Source organism: Saimiri boliviensis, chromosome 7 (genome assembly GCF_048565385.1).
Source record: "Saimiri boliviensis isolate mSaiBol1 chromosome 7, mSaiBol1.pri, whole genome shotgun sequence".
In the NCBI taxonomy this organism is placed as follows: Eukaryota; Metazoa; Chordata; class Mammalia; order Primates; family Cebidae; genus Saimiri; species Saimiri boliviensis.
Window position 1 is genome coordinate 7,643,084 of NC_133455.1, and position 20,023 is coordinate 7,663,106.

Here is a 20,023-nt window from a genome sequence, read left to right on the forward strand (position 1 = left end):
TATTGAGGAAGAAACAAGGTGTATATGTACAAAAACAAGCTTAAAACAGTGGTATACTATAGACTCCCTACAGGAAAAAAACACACAGCAAACCAACAACTATTTGCCTCTTGAGAGAATATGAAATTGGTCAGAAAGGACTTCAGACTTACCTGTAATACTTCTAAAACCATTTTTACATATTTGAGAGGGATACATTTATGCATTCAACAAATTGGTTTTATTTTCCTCCTGGCACCCAGAAAAACTACATGTCCCTGGCCCCACCTTAGAAGGCAGAATAAAATAACACACTCACAAACTCTATTAAGACAAGTGTGGTTATGACACTGGTGGTTCAAGCCCTTTCTCCAAATGCAATCCTACCCACTGCTGAGGGATTTACCACAAACTAACAACTTTGTACCCAGCATCCATTCCTTCCTTCTCCCATGATAACAGAAACCCTGATTTTTACCTAAAATAAAGACTGAATTTCTCAGAATCTCTTGCAGCAAGATGTGGCCATGTGACTCAGTCTTCACCAATGTGATACATGAAGCAGCACCATGGGGCTGCTTCTAGGATTATTCCTTAAAGGACAGTTGGGGCGTATCCTCTGCCTTTTTTTTTTTTTTTTTTTTTTGCCCTGTTTTTAATCTATACCTTCATCTGGTGCCTGGGATGGAGATGAGATGGCTGCATGCATAGCTGCCATTCTGAGCCATGAGGACAAAAATTACAACCTTGAAGCAGTAGAAAGGAGGGAGAATCCATGAGTACTTCATGGAACAGATTCAGTGTAACAGTCCTGGGCTGCATAACTTCAGGCCCTTACTGGAAACTCTGCTTTTTAAGCCCCCACTATTTTAAGTCTCTTCACTCTCTGATGAACGCAATCCGAAGAGATACACACAGCACTTCAAATCTAGGCTTCCTTCTTCCCCCAGAGATGCCCCAAGCATCATCCTTAATGTGTCACTGGAGCTTCCTGTATCCAAGCCCCTAGAACCCGAAAACCATGCCAGCAAACTCAGAGTTTCCACCCGCTCCAACAGGGACCCAGAAACCCTAAGAGCTGGGCTCACGACTTAAGTATCAGCATTACCGTAGCTAAGAGATCCAAAGCATTCTTGGTTTCCTCCCCCTCTCTCTCCCCTCCTTTCCCATCAGCCCTGCCAACATCACCCCTTCATTCCCTCATTGAGGTCAGTAAGGTTAGCCACTGGCATAGGTCCCCGTGCCTTCCTGCACAGTTGTAAAATTATGCAAAAGCGCATACGATGCTGTGTGTGCGCCTGTTTCATGGGCAGCACAGCAGTGAGTAAGAGCCAGACTCCATCGCTGCCACTGTGAGCTGCCTGTGAAACAGCGCACACACCTGTTTCATAGCAATCCTCTATTTCTACAATGTAGAGTTCCCAGAAGTGGGACTGCTGGGTCAAAGACCAGATACTACTCTATTTAGAAGATAATATTGACAGATTATCTTCCAAATATTCGTCCTCAACCAAAACACGTGTGAAGTCACTGGGCTGGGGTTTCAGAGTGACACAACAAAGAGGCCCTAGGAGCTTTGGAAGCAGCTCAAAGGGCAGCCTCCAGGGGCGGAAGGGAGGGAGCCCCGGCTCCTTTCCCCGGCACAGGGACCCCAGAGGCATCAATCGCTCGTGCGTGCTCTCCCGACCTGCGGGTTCTCCGCACCCTGCTTGGTGGGCTGCAGCAGAGGCTTTTCTTCCTTCTGATGCAAGCATCCATCGTTTCCTTCATAATAACCTCTGCTCCTCTCTGGCAATGTGGTTCTAATTCCAGTTCCAGAAATGAGCTTCTGACTTAAGTGTGGCCAATCAGATCCATCCTCATAGTGCCAGTCCCTGGCTGAGGGGTCAGCACAAGACCCAAGTTACTTCAGTAAAAGTCAGTCCTGGCGTTCTTGCTAGGACGACTAGGAAAGAGACATTCGATTTCTGCTGGTTGGAGGACAGGCTGGAGCTGACTGTGGCCGGCTTTGCCATCCGATGGGGAGAGGCTGTCTGAGAATTAAATCAACACAGAGAGAAACAGAACTGAGAGACCAAGTGGCAGACAGGGCAGAAGCTCTCATTAGGAGACTGTTAAGCCCCTGGACCCAGCCATACCTGAAGCCATTTTCCTCTTAAATTTCCCAGCTCCAAGGATCGCTAAATTCCCATTTTTGTCCCTTACAACCAAGAGAGTTGAGACTAAAATAGTGACATACCCTTGCATTGGCACCCCATCTCCATTGCAGCTTCACATTGGAAACTTAAAATATCATAAGCCTGGATGTCACAGATTAAACGTAAAGAAGGCTATATCCATCTTTTAAACAATCCACTAAGAAGTAACACAAGGTCATGAAAGAGATCCACGGATTGGAATCACTCTGAGTATAAAATCACTAATCGGTTTCCTCCACAGCCTCCCTCCAAGGGGTCTTCCATGCTGTGAGCTACTTTGCTTTGCCTACAGAGTAAAAAATATCTCACACATACGTGTGCTACCATTTTTTAAACGTTACATAAACCTACTGTGATTACCAAAACCTGCTCATTCAAAAGCATTACTAAATTGATGGCAATTTTCAATCAATATGTTTTTCTTTTTACACTGAGAGTTACCAAACCCACAATTCTTCTCATTCCAAGGAGCTGAATAATCTTTTTTGACATTAAACATGGTTGCTCGTTCTTGTACACTGTCAATGCCCTGTAAACGTATATTCACAGAGCATTCTCTACTGGAACATTTAAGGCAAATTTTGTCTTTAAAAGGACCAGAGAGTACATAGGTTATTGAGGCTTTGCAGGCCAATATGTCTGTCACAACTACTTAATTTTGTCATTGTACAAAAGCAGCTGTAGATAATATGTAAACAAATAGGCATGGGTGTGTTTCAATAAAACTTTATTTAAAAAAAAAAATAGAGGGCCAAATTTGGTCCATGGCCCATGGCTTGCTGATGCCTGAATTAAAGGGTACAGAAAATAACAAGCAACGTGTCAGGAGCCAAGGCCAGCAAAGGGTCAGACAGAATTTACACATCTCAAAAATGTCCTAGAAGTTGATGGAAGAAATAAAATTTGATTGACACACACCTTTTCACATGCACCTCTACTGAATAAAACAAAAACACCTTACCAGCAAATGAACAATAAACTGTGCCAGAACCATCATATCATGAACAAAGGAATAATCTTTTTCTTTTAATCTTACTGATTTCCACGGACACACAGAGGGGAATGACACGCACTGGGCCCTGTCGGAGGGTGAATGGTGGGAGGAGGGAGAGGATCAGGAAAAATAAGTAATGACTACTAGGCTTAATACTTAGGTGATAAAATAATCTGTACAACAAACCCCCATGACACAAGTTTACCTGTATAACAGACCTGCACATGCACCCCTGGACTTAAAATCAAGGTTAAATAAAAAATAAAAATCTTAGTGATTTCCGCAGGAAAAATGAACACCAAACTGAGTCTGGCAGATCACAGGTCAAATCCTAACTCCACTCCTTCCCGCTGTGTGTCTCCCGGGGCAAGCAGTGTGACTGAGCCCTGGTTCCGACAAGCATTGCTCTTCACATTACCAGCGTTAGGCTAACGTTATTCACCATTGCCACTCTTTACTGAGCACTTACTATGTGAAACTGAGTCTCAAGTCAAGAGACAAGGCCAACATTGTCCAGAACTCCCAATTTCTCGAGAGGAACCAGTAAGCATTCCACAACTATCATCTCACAACCCCTCTTAACTTTACTCTCCTTAATGATGTTTTGTTTTGTTTTTCATGATGGAGTCTCACTCTGTCGCCCAGGCTGGAGTGCGATGGCATGATCTTGGCTCACTGCAACCTCCGCCTGCTGGACTCAAGCGATTCTCAGTCTCCCAAGTAGCTGGGACCACAGGTATGCACCACCATGCCTGGCTAATTTTTGGTATTTTTAGTAGAGACAGGGTTTCACTACGTTGGCCAGACTGGTCTGAAACTCCTGGCCTAAAGTGATCTGCCCACCTTGGCCTCCCAAAGTGCTGGGATTACAGGAATGAGCCACCGCACCCAGCCATTAGTGATGTATAAATATCTCCATCTTACAGATATAAAAATGCAGACCGTTCTCCACTGGGCTCTTGGGAAGATCAAAAAACAAAGGCAAAAGCCAACTCACAGATGAAGTTCTGTTGTTCTGTTTAATTTCGTCACTAAGAAATATTGATTTGGTCCCAATTCCAAGTATAGTGATGGGCATGTAGTAGGCACTCAACAAATATCTACTAAATGAACCCAATCCATCAGCAAATCTTGTGGCTCAGCTTTTAGAACACGCACCACATCTCGCTACTTCTCACCTCCTCCACAGCAACCACGGAGTCCAAGCAGCCATTACCACCTGCCTGGACTATTGCAGTAGCTCCTGAGGGCTTCTGCTCCTGTGAGAGCAGATCCTTCCTTGGCCCTAACCTGCCAATAGCTCTCATCTCAGAATAAAACTCAAAGTTCTGACCAGACACCAGTCCCTCTTGCTGCCGTGGCCTCCCTTCCTCCCGCTGTCCTCTTGCTAGTTCGGCCCAAAGAGCAAGAAAACAGCACTCACTGACCTTCCTTCTGCCCCTCGAGCCTACCAAGCACATTTCCACCTCAGGGACTTTGCACCTGCTGTTCCCTCTGCTTGGAACACTCTCCCCAAGATAGCCACCTGGTCTCCTCCCTCAGCTCTTTAGGTCTTTGTTCATAGGCCACCTTTCTGACTCTGCTGTATAAAACTACAAACCCGGCTAGGCACGGTGGCTCACACCTGTAATACAGCACTTTGGGAGGCTGAGGTGGGCAGATTACCTGAGGTCAGCAGTTCGAGACTAGCCTGAGCAACATGGTGAATCCCTGTCTCTACTAAAAATACAAAAATTAACCAGGCGTAGTGGCGAGCACCTGTAATCCCAGCTACTTGGGAGGCTGAGACAGGAGAATCACTTGAACCCAGGAGGCAGAGGTTGCAGTGAGCCAAGATTGCTCCACTGCACTCCAGCCTGGGTGACAAGAGTGAAACTCCATCTCAAAAAAAAAAAAAAAATACCTCACAAACCCTCCCTCTCAACGCTCCATCTCTGCTTCCCCACTCCATTTCTGCACAGCACCGACCGCCAGGTAACGACCAGCAAGTTTAGTTATTTATTGTGTTCCGTATCCACCTCTCTCCACCTTAATGCTAACCCCAGGACAGGGTTCTTTGCCTGTCTCCTTCCTGCTGATTCCCCAGCACCAGGGACAGTGGCTGCCACAGCGCAGGTGCACGATAAAAACGTGTTAGAACAGACAAAGGCAGGCAGGCAGGGAGGACGCAAAGCAGAGGGAGGTCTCCAGGAACAAGTCAGCCGGAGTGAGAATTCAGAGCCCATTTTACAGAAGGGGAAACAGAGCCTCAGGTCAAGAGGCAAGGCCAACACTTCCCAGAACTCCCAATTTCTTGAGAGAAGCCAGAAACCTGGATAGCGGTATTGACAGCTCCCAATTTTTAAATGCTGGCAACTAATAAGAGGAGTCTGCAGGCCAGATACGGCCCAGAGGCAGGCAGCAGCCCTCCACCGGCCTGGAAAAGTTCTGATTCGCTGCTGCCTAGAGACAACTTTTCCAGCAAAATAACGTTTTCCATCCACACCAGGCCTCCCCCTTCTCTCCCCTCGCCCAACCTGCAGACTTGCAGAAAACAGGCTCCCTCCCACCTCCGCCCTCTCTCTGCCCAGGTGCCCCCGAACCCCACTGACCTGGCCCCCTCTGCTCGCCAGGAATGCTAGCAGTCTGCAGCAGCAGATGGCACAACTACAGAAAGGAAAAATACCAAGCCAAAGATATAAATGCGTCGGCAATACACAACACGGAGAGGGCCCAGTAAACAAAGAGCCGCAGACTCTGGGAGCCAGGAGATGAGGCCCTGCCAGAGTTCCAAAAACAAAGCCAGGACCCCTTGGAAGGCCCGGGGAGTCACCCCGGGAGCGCCGGCTACAGCCACGGCAGTATTTTCATGTGTCCATTTGCTGCGATGCGTTGAGAGCCCCGGCGGGAGGCATTCAGCACAAAGCAGACATCTGAGGCGTGATTTACTGAGTCACCCCTCCTGGGCACTGCCTCCCGGACTCAGAGCCGTGCTACGATGAGTGAGGCCCCCCAACGGGTTAATTCAGACGAGGCACAGAGCACCGAGCGATTCTAGGCACTCCATCACCCTCGGTAATAAAATACAGCAAATCAAGTTGGACTCTATTGATTTTTTTTATGTAACTATTTTGGGGCCAAAGCATAAGGAGAAAGTATTGATCAGTCAAGAGTCGGGGTGTCAGGGAAGGGAGACAGGAGCACCCTGGCTGCAGAACCAGGTGATGTGGTCAAGGGAAGGCACTGGAATTCAACTCCAAAGGACCCAGGCTTCTTTCTCTCCTGCCCCCAGCAGAGAATGGGCATCGAGAGTCCATTCTGCCCTGACTGGGAAGGTGGAAAGCCAGGCAGCTGGTGGAGAAGGGCAGTCATGACCAGTCACTCTGCTCCGTTTCTCTCCCCATGGCACTTGACACTGAAGTTGGAATTTCTCTATGGCTTTACTGTTGTCTTACTTTGCAAGAATGACAGAGTGTAGGATTTGTCTCTTCTGTTCCCTGCTGTGCCCCAAGTGTTTAGCACTGATTTATACCTTCGTTGAATGAATGAATGAATGAGTGAATGAATGAATGAGCTGGTTGCCATTTCTTGAGCACTTGCTGCATGCCGGGGACTGTGCCAAGAATCCTACAAGGATTCACATGCCTTCTGCCTGGAACCCCCTTCTCTTCTCACTTAGCTTTTTCTGGTCATTTAGGTCTCAAATTAGAAAACTGCCACCTCCTCTGAGATATCTTCCTGGATTGCACACTCTTCAGCATATCGCCTTGCACTGACCATGAAAAACACAAACTCATGTCTGGGACTTTCCTGTGGGTGTATTTATGAGCTTCTCTGTCTCCTCATCATCGCCCAAACTGCCCTAGAACACAAGCCCTGGGGAACACAGGCACCCAGGCCTCAGGGCAGGGAAACTGAGGCAAAACTCCAGGACAAGAAGGTACCATCAGGGCAGAAGTCACGAGCTCCAGGAGGAGACCCTACTCTGCTATTCATGGGTTGAGTTGTCTTGAGTCAGTCTGTAGGGTTCCTCTGAGCCTCAGTGTCCCCGTCTGAGGACACATCCTACCCCTCAACAGTTGCCCAAGAATCCCGTGGAATCCTGAAGTGAGAAACTACTTGGCAGACGGCTGATGGTTCATGATTCTTTTCTTTGCAGCTCCGATGGTGGCAGCAAGTGTCCCCAGTCAGCCTTTCCTTTTTTGCCTCCTTTTCTGTACTGGGCCTCGTGCCCTAGGCTAACAGCCTCACACATCAGCACACCACTGCTGCTTAGGAACCTCTTTCTTGCTGGAGTCCTCAGCCTTGTAATGAGAATAGCTGGGGAGAATTTGGGGGCTGTTTTACAGATGGGAAAACTGAGTCCCACAGAGGCCAAGGGGCTAACACAGTATTCCAGTGCATGAAACCAAAATTCAACTTGCCAAAGTCTTGCCCTTCAACATTGCCATCTACTCGCTCAGGGGCACAGAATTCTACAGGACTCAGTTGCCTACAGAGGTGACTCCAATGTGTTTGATTTCTATGACTCTAAGCCTTAGTTCACCTTGATACACGTATTTGTTGCAAAGAGAGAGGGAGCAGAAAGGAAGTGAAAGACCCAGCAAAGGCCAGCACATCAAAGGAGCTTAACAACTATCCACCACCGATATAAGACCGGCTTGTTCAGAGGCTGGCCACACCATTCCACAAAAGGCTACAGAGTGAAATTTGGCTGCATGAGGTGCTGGGCAAGACACAGACCAGTGCCTGGGATGGAATCCTAATCCTGTGTAACCCCAGCCAAGTGACTTAGCATCTCTGGACCTCCAGATCCTCCCTTGTAAACTAGGAATAATGAGAGTATCCACTTGACAGAGTGGCAAACATCCCACCGAGTTCACGCAGGGAAAGGCCTGGATGGTGCCTGCAGCTCAGGTACAGGCACCTGCTTTCATCACCACCCTTTCCCCATCACCATCACCATCACTTCCCCTTCCCTATCACCATCACCATCATCATCTCTTCCCCATCACCAGCACTATCACCACCCATTACCCATCACCATTACCATCACTATCACCACCCCTTCCCCTTCCCATCATCATCATCATCATCATCATCTGCCCCATCACCATCACCACCCTGCCCCATCACCATCACCATCACCATCACCACCCTTCCCCATCACCATCACCCCCCTTCCCCATCCCCATCACCATCATCACCCTTCCCCATCACCATCACCACCCCTTCCCCATCACTATCACCACCCTTCCCCATCACTGTCACCACACCTTCCCCATCACCATTCCCATCACCACCCCTTCCCCATCACCATCCCCATCACCACCCCTTCCTCATCACCATCACCACCCTTCCCCATCACCATCCCCATCACCACCCTTCCCCATCACCATCACCACCCCTTCCCCATCACCATCCCCAACACCACCCTTCCCCATCACCATCCCCATCACCACCCTTCCCCATCACCATCACCACCCTTCCCCATCACCATCCCCATCACCACCCTTCCCCATCACCATCACCACCCTTCCCCATCACCATCCCCATCACCACTCTTCCCCATCACCATCACCATCCCTTCCCCATCACCATCCCCATCACCACCCCTTCCTCATCACCATCACCACCTATCCCCATCACTATCCCCATCACCACCCTTCCCCATCACTGTCACCACACCTTCCCCATCCCCAACACCACCCTTCCCCATCACCATCACTACCCTTCCCCATCACCATCACCATCACCACCCTTTCCTCATCACCACCACCACCCTTCCCCATTACCATCACCATAACTACCCCTTCCCCATCACCACTCTTCCCCATCACCATCACCACCCTTTACCCAACACCACCTCATCCTCATCACCATCACCACCCCTTCCTCATCACCATCACCATCACTACCTCTTCCTCATCACCACCACTATGATCATTACCACCCCTTCCCCATCACCATCACCACTAATATTTGCTCTCTAACCTTTGAATTTGACACTGGCTGTCTTGGCCAGGCCAGGCAGCTGTCATTTTAATGACCTTGGGCTTCTTGCATGGAGTCATAGTTCCCTAAAGGACTGTACAGTAGAACTCCTCTGCCAGAAAAGCTCACAGGTACAGGGTTAGAAAGTTGTAGGTAAGGAGTTAAGAAGAAAGGGAGCCTGTGAGCCCTGATCTGCCTCCAATTCACTGTGTGACCCTGAGCGGGCAGTCCTTGTGCCCGAGTCTCCTTCCCATCTGCAAGGGGGCTGCGGAAGGAGAGGCTCTGAGGCACCTCCTTGCTCTAGAAGTCAATGTGCCTACTCTGCTGAAGAGTTGGCAGCACCCCCATTACCCATGACGTCGCCCAAGGTACCAGGGTGCCTCCATCTTGCCACAGTGATGGGAGGTGATGCATTGCTGAATCCCATGGCTTCAGGGAAAATGGACCCCCTCCATTCCCATTCAAATTTAGACCCAGGAGAGAAGAAAGGAGGCACCCAGCCACATACAGCTAGGAGACGCATCTGGGAACAAGGCCCCTGAAAGGGCTTTGCTGGCCCAGAGACCACCCCCACCCCCGACTCCCAGCCAACAAATGAGGGGTTTCTTTTGCTCTCTTGGATCAAGGCAGCCACCGTGCTCACTGCTGGCTCTGAGTGGAGCAGCTCATGCAGAAGCCCCACGCCTCCCCAGCTCCCTGCATCCGGTGGGAGGAGGGGGATGAAATGATTTACTCTGGGAACCTCCACTGTGCAGCCATTAAATCACTGTGGAAGGCGACGACATTTGCATACCACTCCCCACCACTTCCCAATGCCACCTCTCTGAAGGGCAGCGCCACACACAGGCACCCCCACATCATTCTTGTAATGAGAAAGAAATATACCACATGCCACACCAAGGTGCCAGGCAGGAGGAAGAGAAACTCTGCCCTGAAAGCCAAGGCCCCACCCCCCGCCACTCACACGGCCCCTGTGCCATAGGACAGGCAAGGGGTACTCCACCAACACCGATTTCATAGACCCGAGATCCCCGTGTATAATGAGTCCACAAAGCAAAGCTCGCTCCCTTTCCCCAGCAGGGACGGTAACTGTGCCGCTCATTTGCCGAGCCACAGCGTGTACAAAAGTGGCTTGAATTATAGGGGCCCCCTAGCCGCTAAGCTGGGGGATTTGTGCTGACTCTTAGCAAGCACCGTTCCATATGTTTAAGCACTTGCGAGGCTGAAAGAAGTACACCCACCACACTCTTTACCATGGCAGCTACCCACGCAGGAAGGGGGGTGGGGGACAAAGAAGCCAGTCCCTGCGTGTGTGTGGTGGGAGACAGTGAGCACATCTTTGCCTCTGAACTGTTCCAGCCCCTATTCCAGAGCCTCAGCCAAATGAAGTAGGTAAATCATGGCAGAAATCATCCACAAAAGCCAACCAGCTTTGAAAGAAGCTCTGGTTAATTCTTCCGAACGTTTCAAAACCAAGTGTAGGCAGCTAAGTATCTTTCAGGAATTTCAGCCTTTTTTTTTTTTTTTTTTTTTTTTTTTTTTTTTTTTTTTGCCAGCCCTCCTAACTAGTGCTAAATATAGAGTTATCAAACTGTTGTCTCTTTATGTCCCTGGTGGGGACCAGTGAAAGACTTGCATGTGCTTCCAGGGACGGGGCGATGGCACTGGAGGCTCTCCCTGGGTGGTATTTGTCGGAACGAGCTGCCCAGCTGAGACTCTCCCAAAGAGCAGCAGGGGAGCCAGCAGAGAGCCGGCCAGCAGCAGGTTTCAGTGGCAGCCCACCTTCCCTCCCAAGATGGGCCTTCCAGAGCCAGGCACAGGCTCTTCTGTTGCTGGGGGCGAGGGCGGGAAAAGCGGGGATGGCAGGGGGATCATCGTGTTCTCTTACAAAGCATTAAGTAGCCAGCTTCTCTGAGAGACTTCCGATATTCACTTATAAGCACATTCAGGCAAATGCTGACCCCCGTGGAGAAACAAAATAGAGACAAAACTGCAATTTTCAAGTCCGAGGGACTGTGCACTTTTGCAAACAGGTCCCAGGGCTTCAGCTGGGAGAACACAGCTTCAGCCCCAGCAGCAAACCGTCTCCGCAGAGGAATGCTGAAAGCAAAACAGCTATCATCGCTGCTCCTTAGCCAAGCAGGCGAGATTCATCCACGTTAAGCCCAATGCCACTCTCTAAGCTGAACCACAGCTGAACGCTGTTGGAGATCTCCCATAGAAGGTTTTCCCCGAGTCAAAGGTGTTAGTAAATATTCTGGGTCATTTAAGGGCATCTCAAAGGAAGCCGACGCTGACTTTTTCCATGCAAATGAAATACATCGACCATCAAGTTGACATGCAAGCTTTGCTCCTAACTGAACCTTACCAAGACAGTGAAAGCCGAAAAGTTAAAAGTTGTATTTTTCTACTGCATTCTGCCTGTCTGGGTGGTTTGTTTGTTAAGGAAATGGGGAGAGATTTTCTAAAGCAAAAGCCACCTACTCCCAAATCATGGGTCTTGGTTTTAAAAGGTCTGGAAAGCTGAGATTTCGAAAGCACACAAGGGCTGCTCGTGATGTTCCCGGGGTTCATCTGAGCCTTTAGGATTTTCTCCACCACTTGCATGGGGGTGGGGGGGAAGGGAAGAACTGTCATTTTAGGATACCCTTTCTATAGAACCAACATGTAGCCACACCAAGGTGGGTAGAAAGCTTTCCAAACTCCAGCGGAGACGGACAATACCTGACTATTTTGCTTTCCCCACTCACTAGGACTGGGCGACAGCTGAGCCGGTTCAGCAGGGAGTCCAGCTCCCCAGTGCCCAGGCGAGGGCTCTGGACATCACCGTGTTCCAGGCTGCCCGGTGCGTCCTGGGCTGCCTGGCCGCGGCTACCCTCTCCCGCCCGCCTTGGGGTCAGGGCGCTGGTGTAGCTAGCTCCTCGCGTTTGCAGGAGGCGAGCAGCGGGCTGCTTTTTGGCCAAGTGGAGGCCACTTGGAGAGGGTGGATAGCTGGGGGAGAGCGATGTGAAAGCAGGGGAGGGCCGCGGGGCATGGGGAGGGGCTGCGGACAAGCCAGACAGCGCCAGCCGAGACATCCCCGGGGCCCGCAGGTGTCCCGGGAACGCGCCACTGTGCGACCGCGGGCAGCAGGGCGCGGGAGGGCTGCGTCGACGCCCCCACCTAGCAAAACCCCCGCAGGAACCGGGACCTGGGGGAATATTGGCCCAAGACAGGGCAGGGAGGGGGCTCTGTTCCTGGAGGCGCGCCCTCACCCGCCTCGAGAGGCTGAGCTCCGGGTCTGTGGTCCCCTTACGTCTCGAAAGAATCCGCAGGGAAGCTAGGGCTTTGGGGGAAAAGGCAGGCGGACTCTTCTCAGGCGCGGGGCAAAGGGGAACACGCCAGGGGCTCCTGGGTTCCCGGGGTCTCCCATGGTCAGTCCGAGTCCGGGAGATGCACGCTGCCAGGGACTTGAGAAGGAGGCAGCCGCCCGTTGAGCCAACTTTGTGCTCGGCGGCCGGGGTCGGGGGATGGGGTCCGGGGGCGCGTTACCTGGGCACCGGAGCGCAGTCAGCGCCAGCAGGAGCCCGAGCGGCGGCGCCCGGCCCGGGGGCGGCATGGTCCTCGCCGCGCGGTGGGCGCGGCGCGGGGCTGCTCCTCTGGCGCGCCCGGCCCGGCCCGCGGCTCCCGGAGCAGCCCCCAGCGGCTACGCCCGGGCGCCGGGCATGGCTCGCTCCCAGCGCGCCGCTCCTCCCCAGACGCAGGCGCCGGCGCTGGCGGCGCTTCCTCGGCTGCGCCTCTGCGCGCTCTCCTGGGCTCGGCCGTGCACGGCCGGGTAGCTGGGGCCGCCGAGGCTCAGCGCCCCGCGCCCTGGCCAGCGGCCCCGCACTTGGCCCGAGTTGCGCGGCCCCCGCCGCCGCCGCCGCCGCCGCCGCGGCTCCTGCGCCCCAGCGCCCGTCCCATCCCGGTCGCGCCGCCGCCGCCGCCTCTGCCAGCGCCAGCTGCCGGCCGCCCCTCGAGCCAGCGAGAGAGTGAGCGAGCGAGCGAGCTCCGGGAGGAGGAGGAGGAGGAGGAGGAGAAGGAGGAGGAGGAGGAGGAGGAGAGCGGAGGGCGGGGCCGCGGCCGGGGGAGGGGCCGCCGGGGAGCCGGGGCACAGGCGGTAGCCCTGCCAGTAGGCGGCAGGACGCGCCACTGCTCGGCGGCCCGGGGGAGGGCGCCCGGCCGAGAAGTCCGGGGAGCCCTCCGGCGGTCGCGGGCTCTCGCGGGGACTGGGGCCGCGGGAGGGGTGCGGAGTGCAGAGAGGGGGTGCCCATCTAGATCCGGCGTCTTGGGGGCGCAGCGGTAGGAGTTGCCAAGGTCGATGGGTGAGGGAGCCACCGGAGGGCCCCTGGGTTGGAGCAGCGACCTCTGGAGAGACCGTGTCTGCCGGGGCCAGAGACTGAGAGGCTGAGCACTGACCGGAGGTCCCGGGTTAAATGTGGCACAGCTAGCGGGTGCCTGTGGGAGACGGGAGAGGGGTGGAGTGAACTCCGTGAGGCCGGGGCTGTGTGCGAAGCGTCTGCACCGCACCGGGATGGGGGCTGGGGGCGCGCTGGCGGGGTGCGGTCACCTGGAACACAGCGAAGGCCGCTTGGGGATGTCCACCCACGTGAAGCAGGGTCCTTTATTCACCCGAGCTAGAGGATGCGCCTTCCCATTTCTCGCAGGCCCTAGGAGCACGCGAAGGCGGCCAGGAGTTCTCCTGGAAAGGGCAGATTCCCTGGCGTCCCGGGAATGAGTTCCCATTTCAGAGCCAAGCAGTGAAGGCGCCGGGGTGTTGCAAAGGGCCGGGGTACTGGGTGGTCGGATTCTTCCATCCAGGGGCAGGGGCGCAGCCAGAGTGCGGAGGGAGGTCACAGGTCACACGGGGCCCCAGTACCAATTATCCCAGAACCCACTGATCCTCCTGGGCGCCCCACCCCCATACAGGGCAAAGCCACGGGGAGGGGGGGAGGATGGGGGGGCAGGCCTAAGCTAAATGCATGAGACATGCTGGGAGCAAGTGAGGGCGCCTCCAGCAGCGCTCAGATGACTTGAAAGCTTCCCCACTACGCTAGGAGGACAAGGGACATGGGGCGTGGCCCACCTGGGAGAGCGGTTGGAGTCCCGGCTCCACCCCAGCCCCCATCACACCGGCCACTTGCTCTGGCATCTCTTGTTTTCCCTGAAAAAGTGGGTCAAACTCTTTGAAAACGGTAAATAAGGCAGCATGGGGTGATGAAAAGATAGATTTGGGGAAGACTCTGGTGTCTCGAAGTCTTGGCTGAGAATCCAGGCTCTGCCACTCCTTCTCTGTGCAAGCTGGGGTGAGTCCCTTATTCCTCCCTGAGCCTCAGCTTTCTCATCTGAGAAATGGAAGCCATTGCACATCCACCTGGCGCTCCCAATAACACATATAAAGCCCCTGACCTAGGAAGTCGGAACTCATTTAAAGGACTCACTGTCCACATTATCATTCTCATCATCGTGGCCATTATTATGATAGATCTGATTTTCCTCTGCGGGCCCAGAGCTCACATCAGAAGAACAATCCTCCCCACTCCCAGCTAGCATGAGGGGATGGGGGACCGGGCACCTGCTTGATTAGAACAGACAAGCTCATTAGCAGAGGCAGCACTCGGTTCTTCCTAGATAAAAGAAGGAAGAAAGCCAGGGGCAGGTGGTGAGTCTCTAGCCCAGGTTAATTAGGAGACGTAAAGGGGTTTTCCCGCGGCTGCTAACCGGCTTCCTTTGGAAGGAGCCCGTGCCCAGGCCAAGCCCACTTTGGGCTCCCTGGCGAGGCCTGCAATGCACGGAGAGCCACGCAACAGGCTGGACAATGGGATTGCAGGTCTCCTCGGGCCTGGGGTGGCCTTGCGAGGGGCCCATCTGTCCCCTCTCTGTGACTCCTTCCCCCAGCTAAGAGGATGATCCTGGAGACATGGTCAGGACTCTCTTCAGGTCCTCTGTGCCCAACTGCTCCCAACACCTCTTTCCTGTTCACTGGTTCATAAGAATCTGCAGAGCTTAGCACCTACTGTGTGCCAGCCTCTGAAGGGGATGGGCGAAGCAGAAATGAATGGACAACAGCAGGGGAGAGCCACAGCAGGAGTGACCCCAAGTGCTGGTGCCAAAGTGAACCATGTGTTTGACCAGGAAGCAGGTCAGTGAGGGCTGGGAGACTGTGGCCAAAGATAAAAAGCTATTTTCTGGCAGGGGTAAGGGGTCATTCTGTGGCTTAATGGCGGTGCTTAGAGAGGGTTGTGAATCAGACCAGCAAGTCCCCAAGCCAGCGGTCACACAGTCCCAGGTGTGACAGAGATGGCAGTTGCCTTCCCCAACCCCGCACTCAGGACTACCCGGTCATACCCCAAGAAAGCACCCTGCTTCTCCAGGGCAGAGCTCGGGCAGGGGGCATACCCTTCCCCACTAAATATGCTGATGATGGTTGAACCCCACGCTGAAGGCAGGGATCTGATTTTGAGGGTGGCTTTTCCATCCCCCAGCTGTGTGACTTCGGACAAGCCCCTAATCCTCTCTGAGCTCGTATGTGGAGTAGGGATGCGAATTCCAGCCTGGCTCAGCCTGCCTTGCGGTTGGATGAGGATTTCTGCATATTAATCAGGCCCCTGAGCCTGTATCTCTAAAGCGAGTATTTCTGGAGGAAATAAGCAGGAAAAAGGCCTCCCTGGACTTCTGAAGGCCTGGGGCAAATCTGAGAGGCTGGCTGACCCCAGGGCTGGGCGGAATTCTCCTCTCACTCTTACCCAGACTCTCGCCCCCAGCCTGCTGGCCTCATAGCCCGGGACAGGACCATAAGAATTAGCCTGCAATCTCACCCTAGGTACAGATGGGGAAACTGAGGCCAGGAATGGTCCTTCCCCTGGATCTGTAAGTGTGGGGAGGCTGACTCGACTAAGAGGCAGCCTTGAGCCCCAGCCCAGCCGTGCAAGGCTTCCTCAGGTCCCGCCACCCACTGCCCAGCAAGAGGCTGCCCCCAACACGGATTGCTCGCGGTCGGTCCCCGCACCCCAGCTCTGCTGCAGCTCGGCCCACGCGCCCGCCGGGCTACCGGCGAAGAGCAACATTGCCATCTCGTGGCTGCAGCTGGTACTGCAGGCCTGGAAGGCGCCGCAGAACAAGTCAGGGTTGGGGTGTGGGTGGGGTTGAGATGGAGGTGAATAGGCAGAGAGGTTTCCCCACCCGAGTCAACTGGCAGCAGCAATAACAGACCCCTTTGCCCTTGAACGCCAACACGCAGGCAGCTGCTGCCGTGGTAACCACCAGCTGAAATTCTTTGCAAAACCTGGGACTGTTCATTGTCCAGTGCACACACTGATGTCTCTGGCATCTTCCGGGAACTCAGAACTGACACAGGTGAGTGGTGGGGGTAACAGGCCTCTCAAACCAGAAGCCAATCTCACTTACTTATACAGGTAATCAAGGATCTCCTAAGAATAAAGAATTTCAAGAAATCAGTTATTTGCACACCTGGACATATGGATGGGGCGGTAGGGTAAGAGCTGAGCCCTGATAGGTGAGGGAAGCCCCGGCGAACCCATGAACAGTCAGACCACAAGGGATCTGAGTTCCCTTCCAGGTACAACCCCAACAGGGAGGAGGCTGCAAGAGAGAAATGGCTTCCTGTGCGTTTGAGCAGAAAGCACCTTGAACAGCTCTGACCCCCGGCTTCCCAGGATAAAATGATTCCTGGACCCGCAGGGCTGGGAAGGGTATGAGGTGGCAGCCGGGGGTGAAGGCACCAAACCGGTGGAATTTGGAGCAAGTGTAAAGTGTGCTACAGCAGAACAAGACTAATAACATAATAATAATAAATAATTATGCAGCATTGAATACCTGCTAGACACTGCCCGAAGCAGTTTGCATCTGTATTGCTTTGTTTTGGTGGTAAAATGCACATAACATGAAATTTACCATTTTGATCATTTTAAAACGTACACTTCAGTGGCACGCAGTACCTTCGCAGTGCGACGCAACCATCACCACTCTCTAGTTCCAGAAGTTTTTGATCACCCAACCAGAAACCGGGTACCCAGTCACTCCGCATTCTCCCCTCCCTCCATCCTTAGCACCCACCACACCACTTTCTGTCTCTGAATTTGACGACGCCGCTAACTAGTTCCAAGTGGATCATGCAGCGTGTGATCTTTTGTGTCTGGCTTCTTCACTTGGCATCTGTCCTCAGTGATTGACATTACTGAACCCTGTGTCAATGTTTCACCCCTTTTTCTGGCTAATATTCCATTGGATGGATAGAACACATTTGTGTATCCATTCATCCACTGATGAACGTTTGGGTCGTTTCTAACTTAGAAACACTATTATAAATAGTGCTGCTGTAAACATTCGTGTATAATGTTCTGTTAGAAGACCTGTTTTCAATCATTTGGGGCTTGCATGTTTTGACTCATTTAATCCCACAATCATTTTATGCTGAGAAAACTGAAGCACAGAGAGGTGAAGCAATTTTTCCATGGCCACACTGCCAGCCAGCAAATGGCAGAATCAGGTTTGACCCCAATCAGTCCAACCACAGGGTCCGTTAATGAAGATGGATGAGTTAGGCCAACCAAAGCTTCTCCACCCACTGCACCTCGGCACAACCCAAGACCCCAGGCACTAGATGCAGCTCTGTATCCCTTCCCAAGAGGCTCCCTAGTTTTTGAGGGGCAGCATGCCCAGCCCTGGGGAAGGAGTCAGATCCTAACGGGTCTCAGCCAACCACATTCCCTCAAGCCAGGGGCAGTTCTGGGAGAGGCATGGGGCCCAGAATGACCAATGAGATGTAAAAAGGAGCTGGACGAGGACCACTTTCCTTGATCAAACATGACAGACAAAGTTCCTTTTTGCCTCCACCCTCTTCCTTCTTGGCAACTTGAGTACAAGTGTGATGGGAAGGGCCCTGGCAGCCTCTGGTGACCATGAGGTGCCACAGTGTCCACTGGTGGCTACTGGTGGGAGCGTGGAAAGACAGAGCCTGGCAACATCCTGAAGCCAATGTGTCACCCCAGAAGTGCAGTCCCAATGCCAGGGGCATTCACTGAGCTGATATTCTGCATGGAGCTGATAAACTGCATTGTTTAAACACTGCTATTTGGACAACCATTACTTGCAGCAAAAAGCAGCCTAATTGTGGTGTCTTAGGGTCCAGAGAGACAGAGAACTTATAAGACCCAGCACTTTGGGAGGCCGAGATGGGTGGATCACCTGAGGTCAGGAGTTCGAGACCAGCCTAGCCAACATGGTGAAACCCCATCTCTACCAAAAATGTTTAAATGCTTTTTTTAAAAAAAGATATACAAAACTAAAGCTTTGCACAGGGATTTATTAGGGGCACCAGCTCACTTGATCGTGGAGGTGGAGAAGTCCCATAAGAGGCCATCCGCAAGCGGGAGACCCAGGGAAGCCGGTGGTAGGGCTCAGTCCCAATCCGAAAGCCTCAGAACCAAGGAAGCCGATGGTGTAACACTCAGTCCAAGATGAAGGTCCGAGAGCCTGCAGGGTCGGGCTAGTGGTAGCTCCAGAGTCCAAAAGCTGGAGCACCTGGAGTTCGATGTCCAAGGGCGGGAGAAGAAGGGCAACCCCGATGCAGAAGAGAGCCTCCTTCTACCTCCTCACTAAATCTGGCCCCTGCCAGTGGGGACCTCCATACTCAGGTCACAGACTCACACACCAGTCCCCTCCAGAAACACCCGCACAGACACACCTGGGACAGCCCAATCATCCTCCTCAAATACCAAACGACCTGCACTTCCCTTTCAGCAGAAGAGAGACGGCGCCAGTCCCTGCAGCAGCCCTGAGAATGGCCAGTGCTTACCCAGCTATCCGGGCACCCCGAATCCAGGCAAGCTGACAGCCAAACCAGCCATCATGGTGGGTTCAGGAAAAACTCCCAACAAAATAGCCTGAGACCTTAAAGTCAATTGGTTAAAAAAAAAAAAGTAAAAAATTCTATTTCTCTTAAACTAACTTTGTGAGAGTTTGTTTTATTTTTTATTTTTTTAGCTCTCTGGTGTAGCATAACTCAATATTTTTCTAATTCTTTGTTCCTGGCAGAAACTCAAAGATACAAATATTCAAAAAGCAAAACTGCCACCTTTAAAAGATAAACACTGCTAATATTTTAATGTATTTCTCCAGTCCCTTTCCTATGCATACCCGACATGGTTTTTTAATTAAAAATGGGTTCACGGCCGGGCGCGGTGGCTCAAGCCTGTAATCCCAGCACTTTGGGAGGCCGAGGCGGGTGGATCACGAGGTCGAAAGATCGAGACCATCCTGGTCAACATGGTGAAACCCCGTCTCTACTAAAAATACAAAAAACTAGCTGGGCATGGTGGCGCGTGCCTGTAATCCCGGCTACTTAGGAGGCTGAGGCAGGAGAATTGCCTGAGCCCAGGAGGCGGAGGTTGCAGTGAGCCGAGAACGCGCCATTGCACTCCAGCCTGGGTAACAAGAGCGAAACTCCATCTCAAAAAAAAAAAAAAAAAAAAAAAAAAAAAATGGGTTCGCATGATCTGTACTGTTTTAAATTGCCCTTCATACGTGATGACATATTATGAACATCTTCCCACAGCACTGACATGTTTCTCTATATGATAACTGCAGTGAGGTTGCACAGTCCTCTCATTGGATGTGCTGTAATTTGTTTAACCAGTTTTTGTGTTGCCAAACATTTGAGGTCATTTACAACTTTTCACTGTTAAAAAGCAACAGTCCTATTCCTTCAGCATTATCCACGTGCGAGATTAGGTCTTCAGGATGTATTCCTTAAAAGATGAACTGTCAAATGGAAACATATGCAGTTTAGAAATTTCACATTTACAAAAAACTAAAACAGATTTACAAGAAAAAAACAAAC

At 52.3% G+C, this 20,023-nt stretch overlaps 1 protein-coding gene across 1 annotated transcript in view; it reads right to left on the bottom strand.

Annotated features, from left to right (window-relative positions):
- TMEM132B (transmembrane protein 132B) overlaps window positions 1-12,929 on the bottom strand; it is a 484,193-nt gene extending 471,264 nt beyond the window's left edge. The window contains exon 1 of the mRNA XM_010347677.3: window positions 12,676-12,929. Coding sequence (XP_010345979.2) covers window positions 12,676-12,742 — 67 coding nt within the window. The 5' untranslated portion in view covers window positions 12,743-12,929. The remainder of the gene's footprint in view (window positions 1-12,675) is intronic.
- Window positions 12,930-20,023: the final 7,094 nt, after the last annotated feature.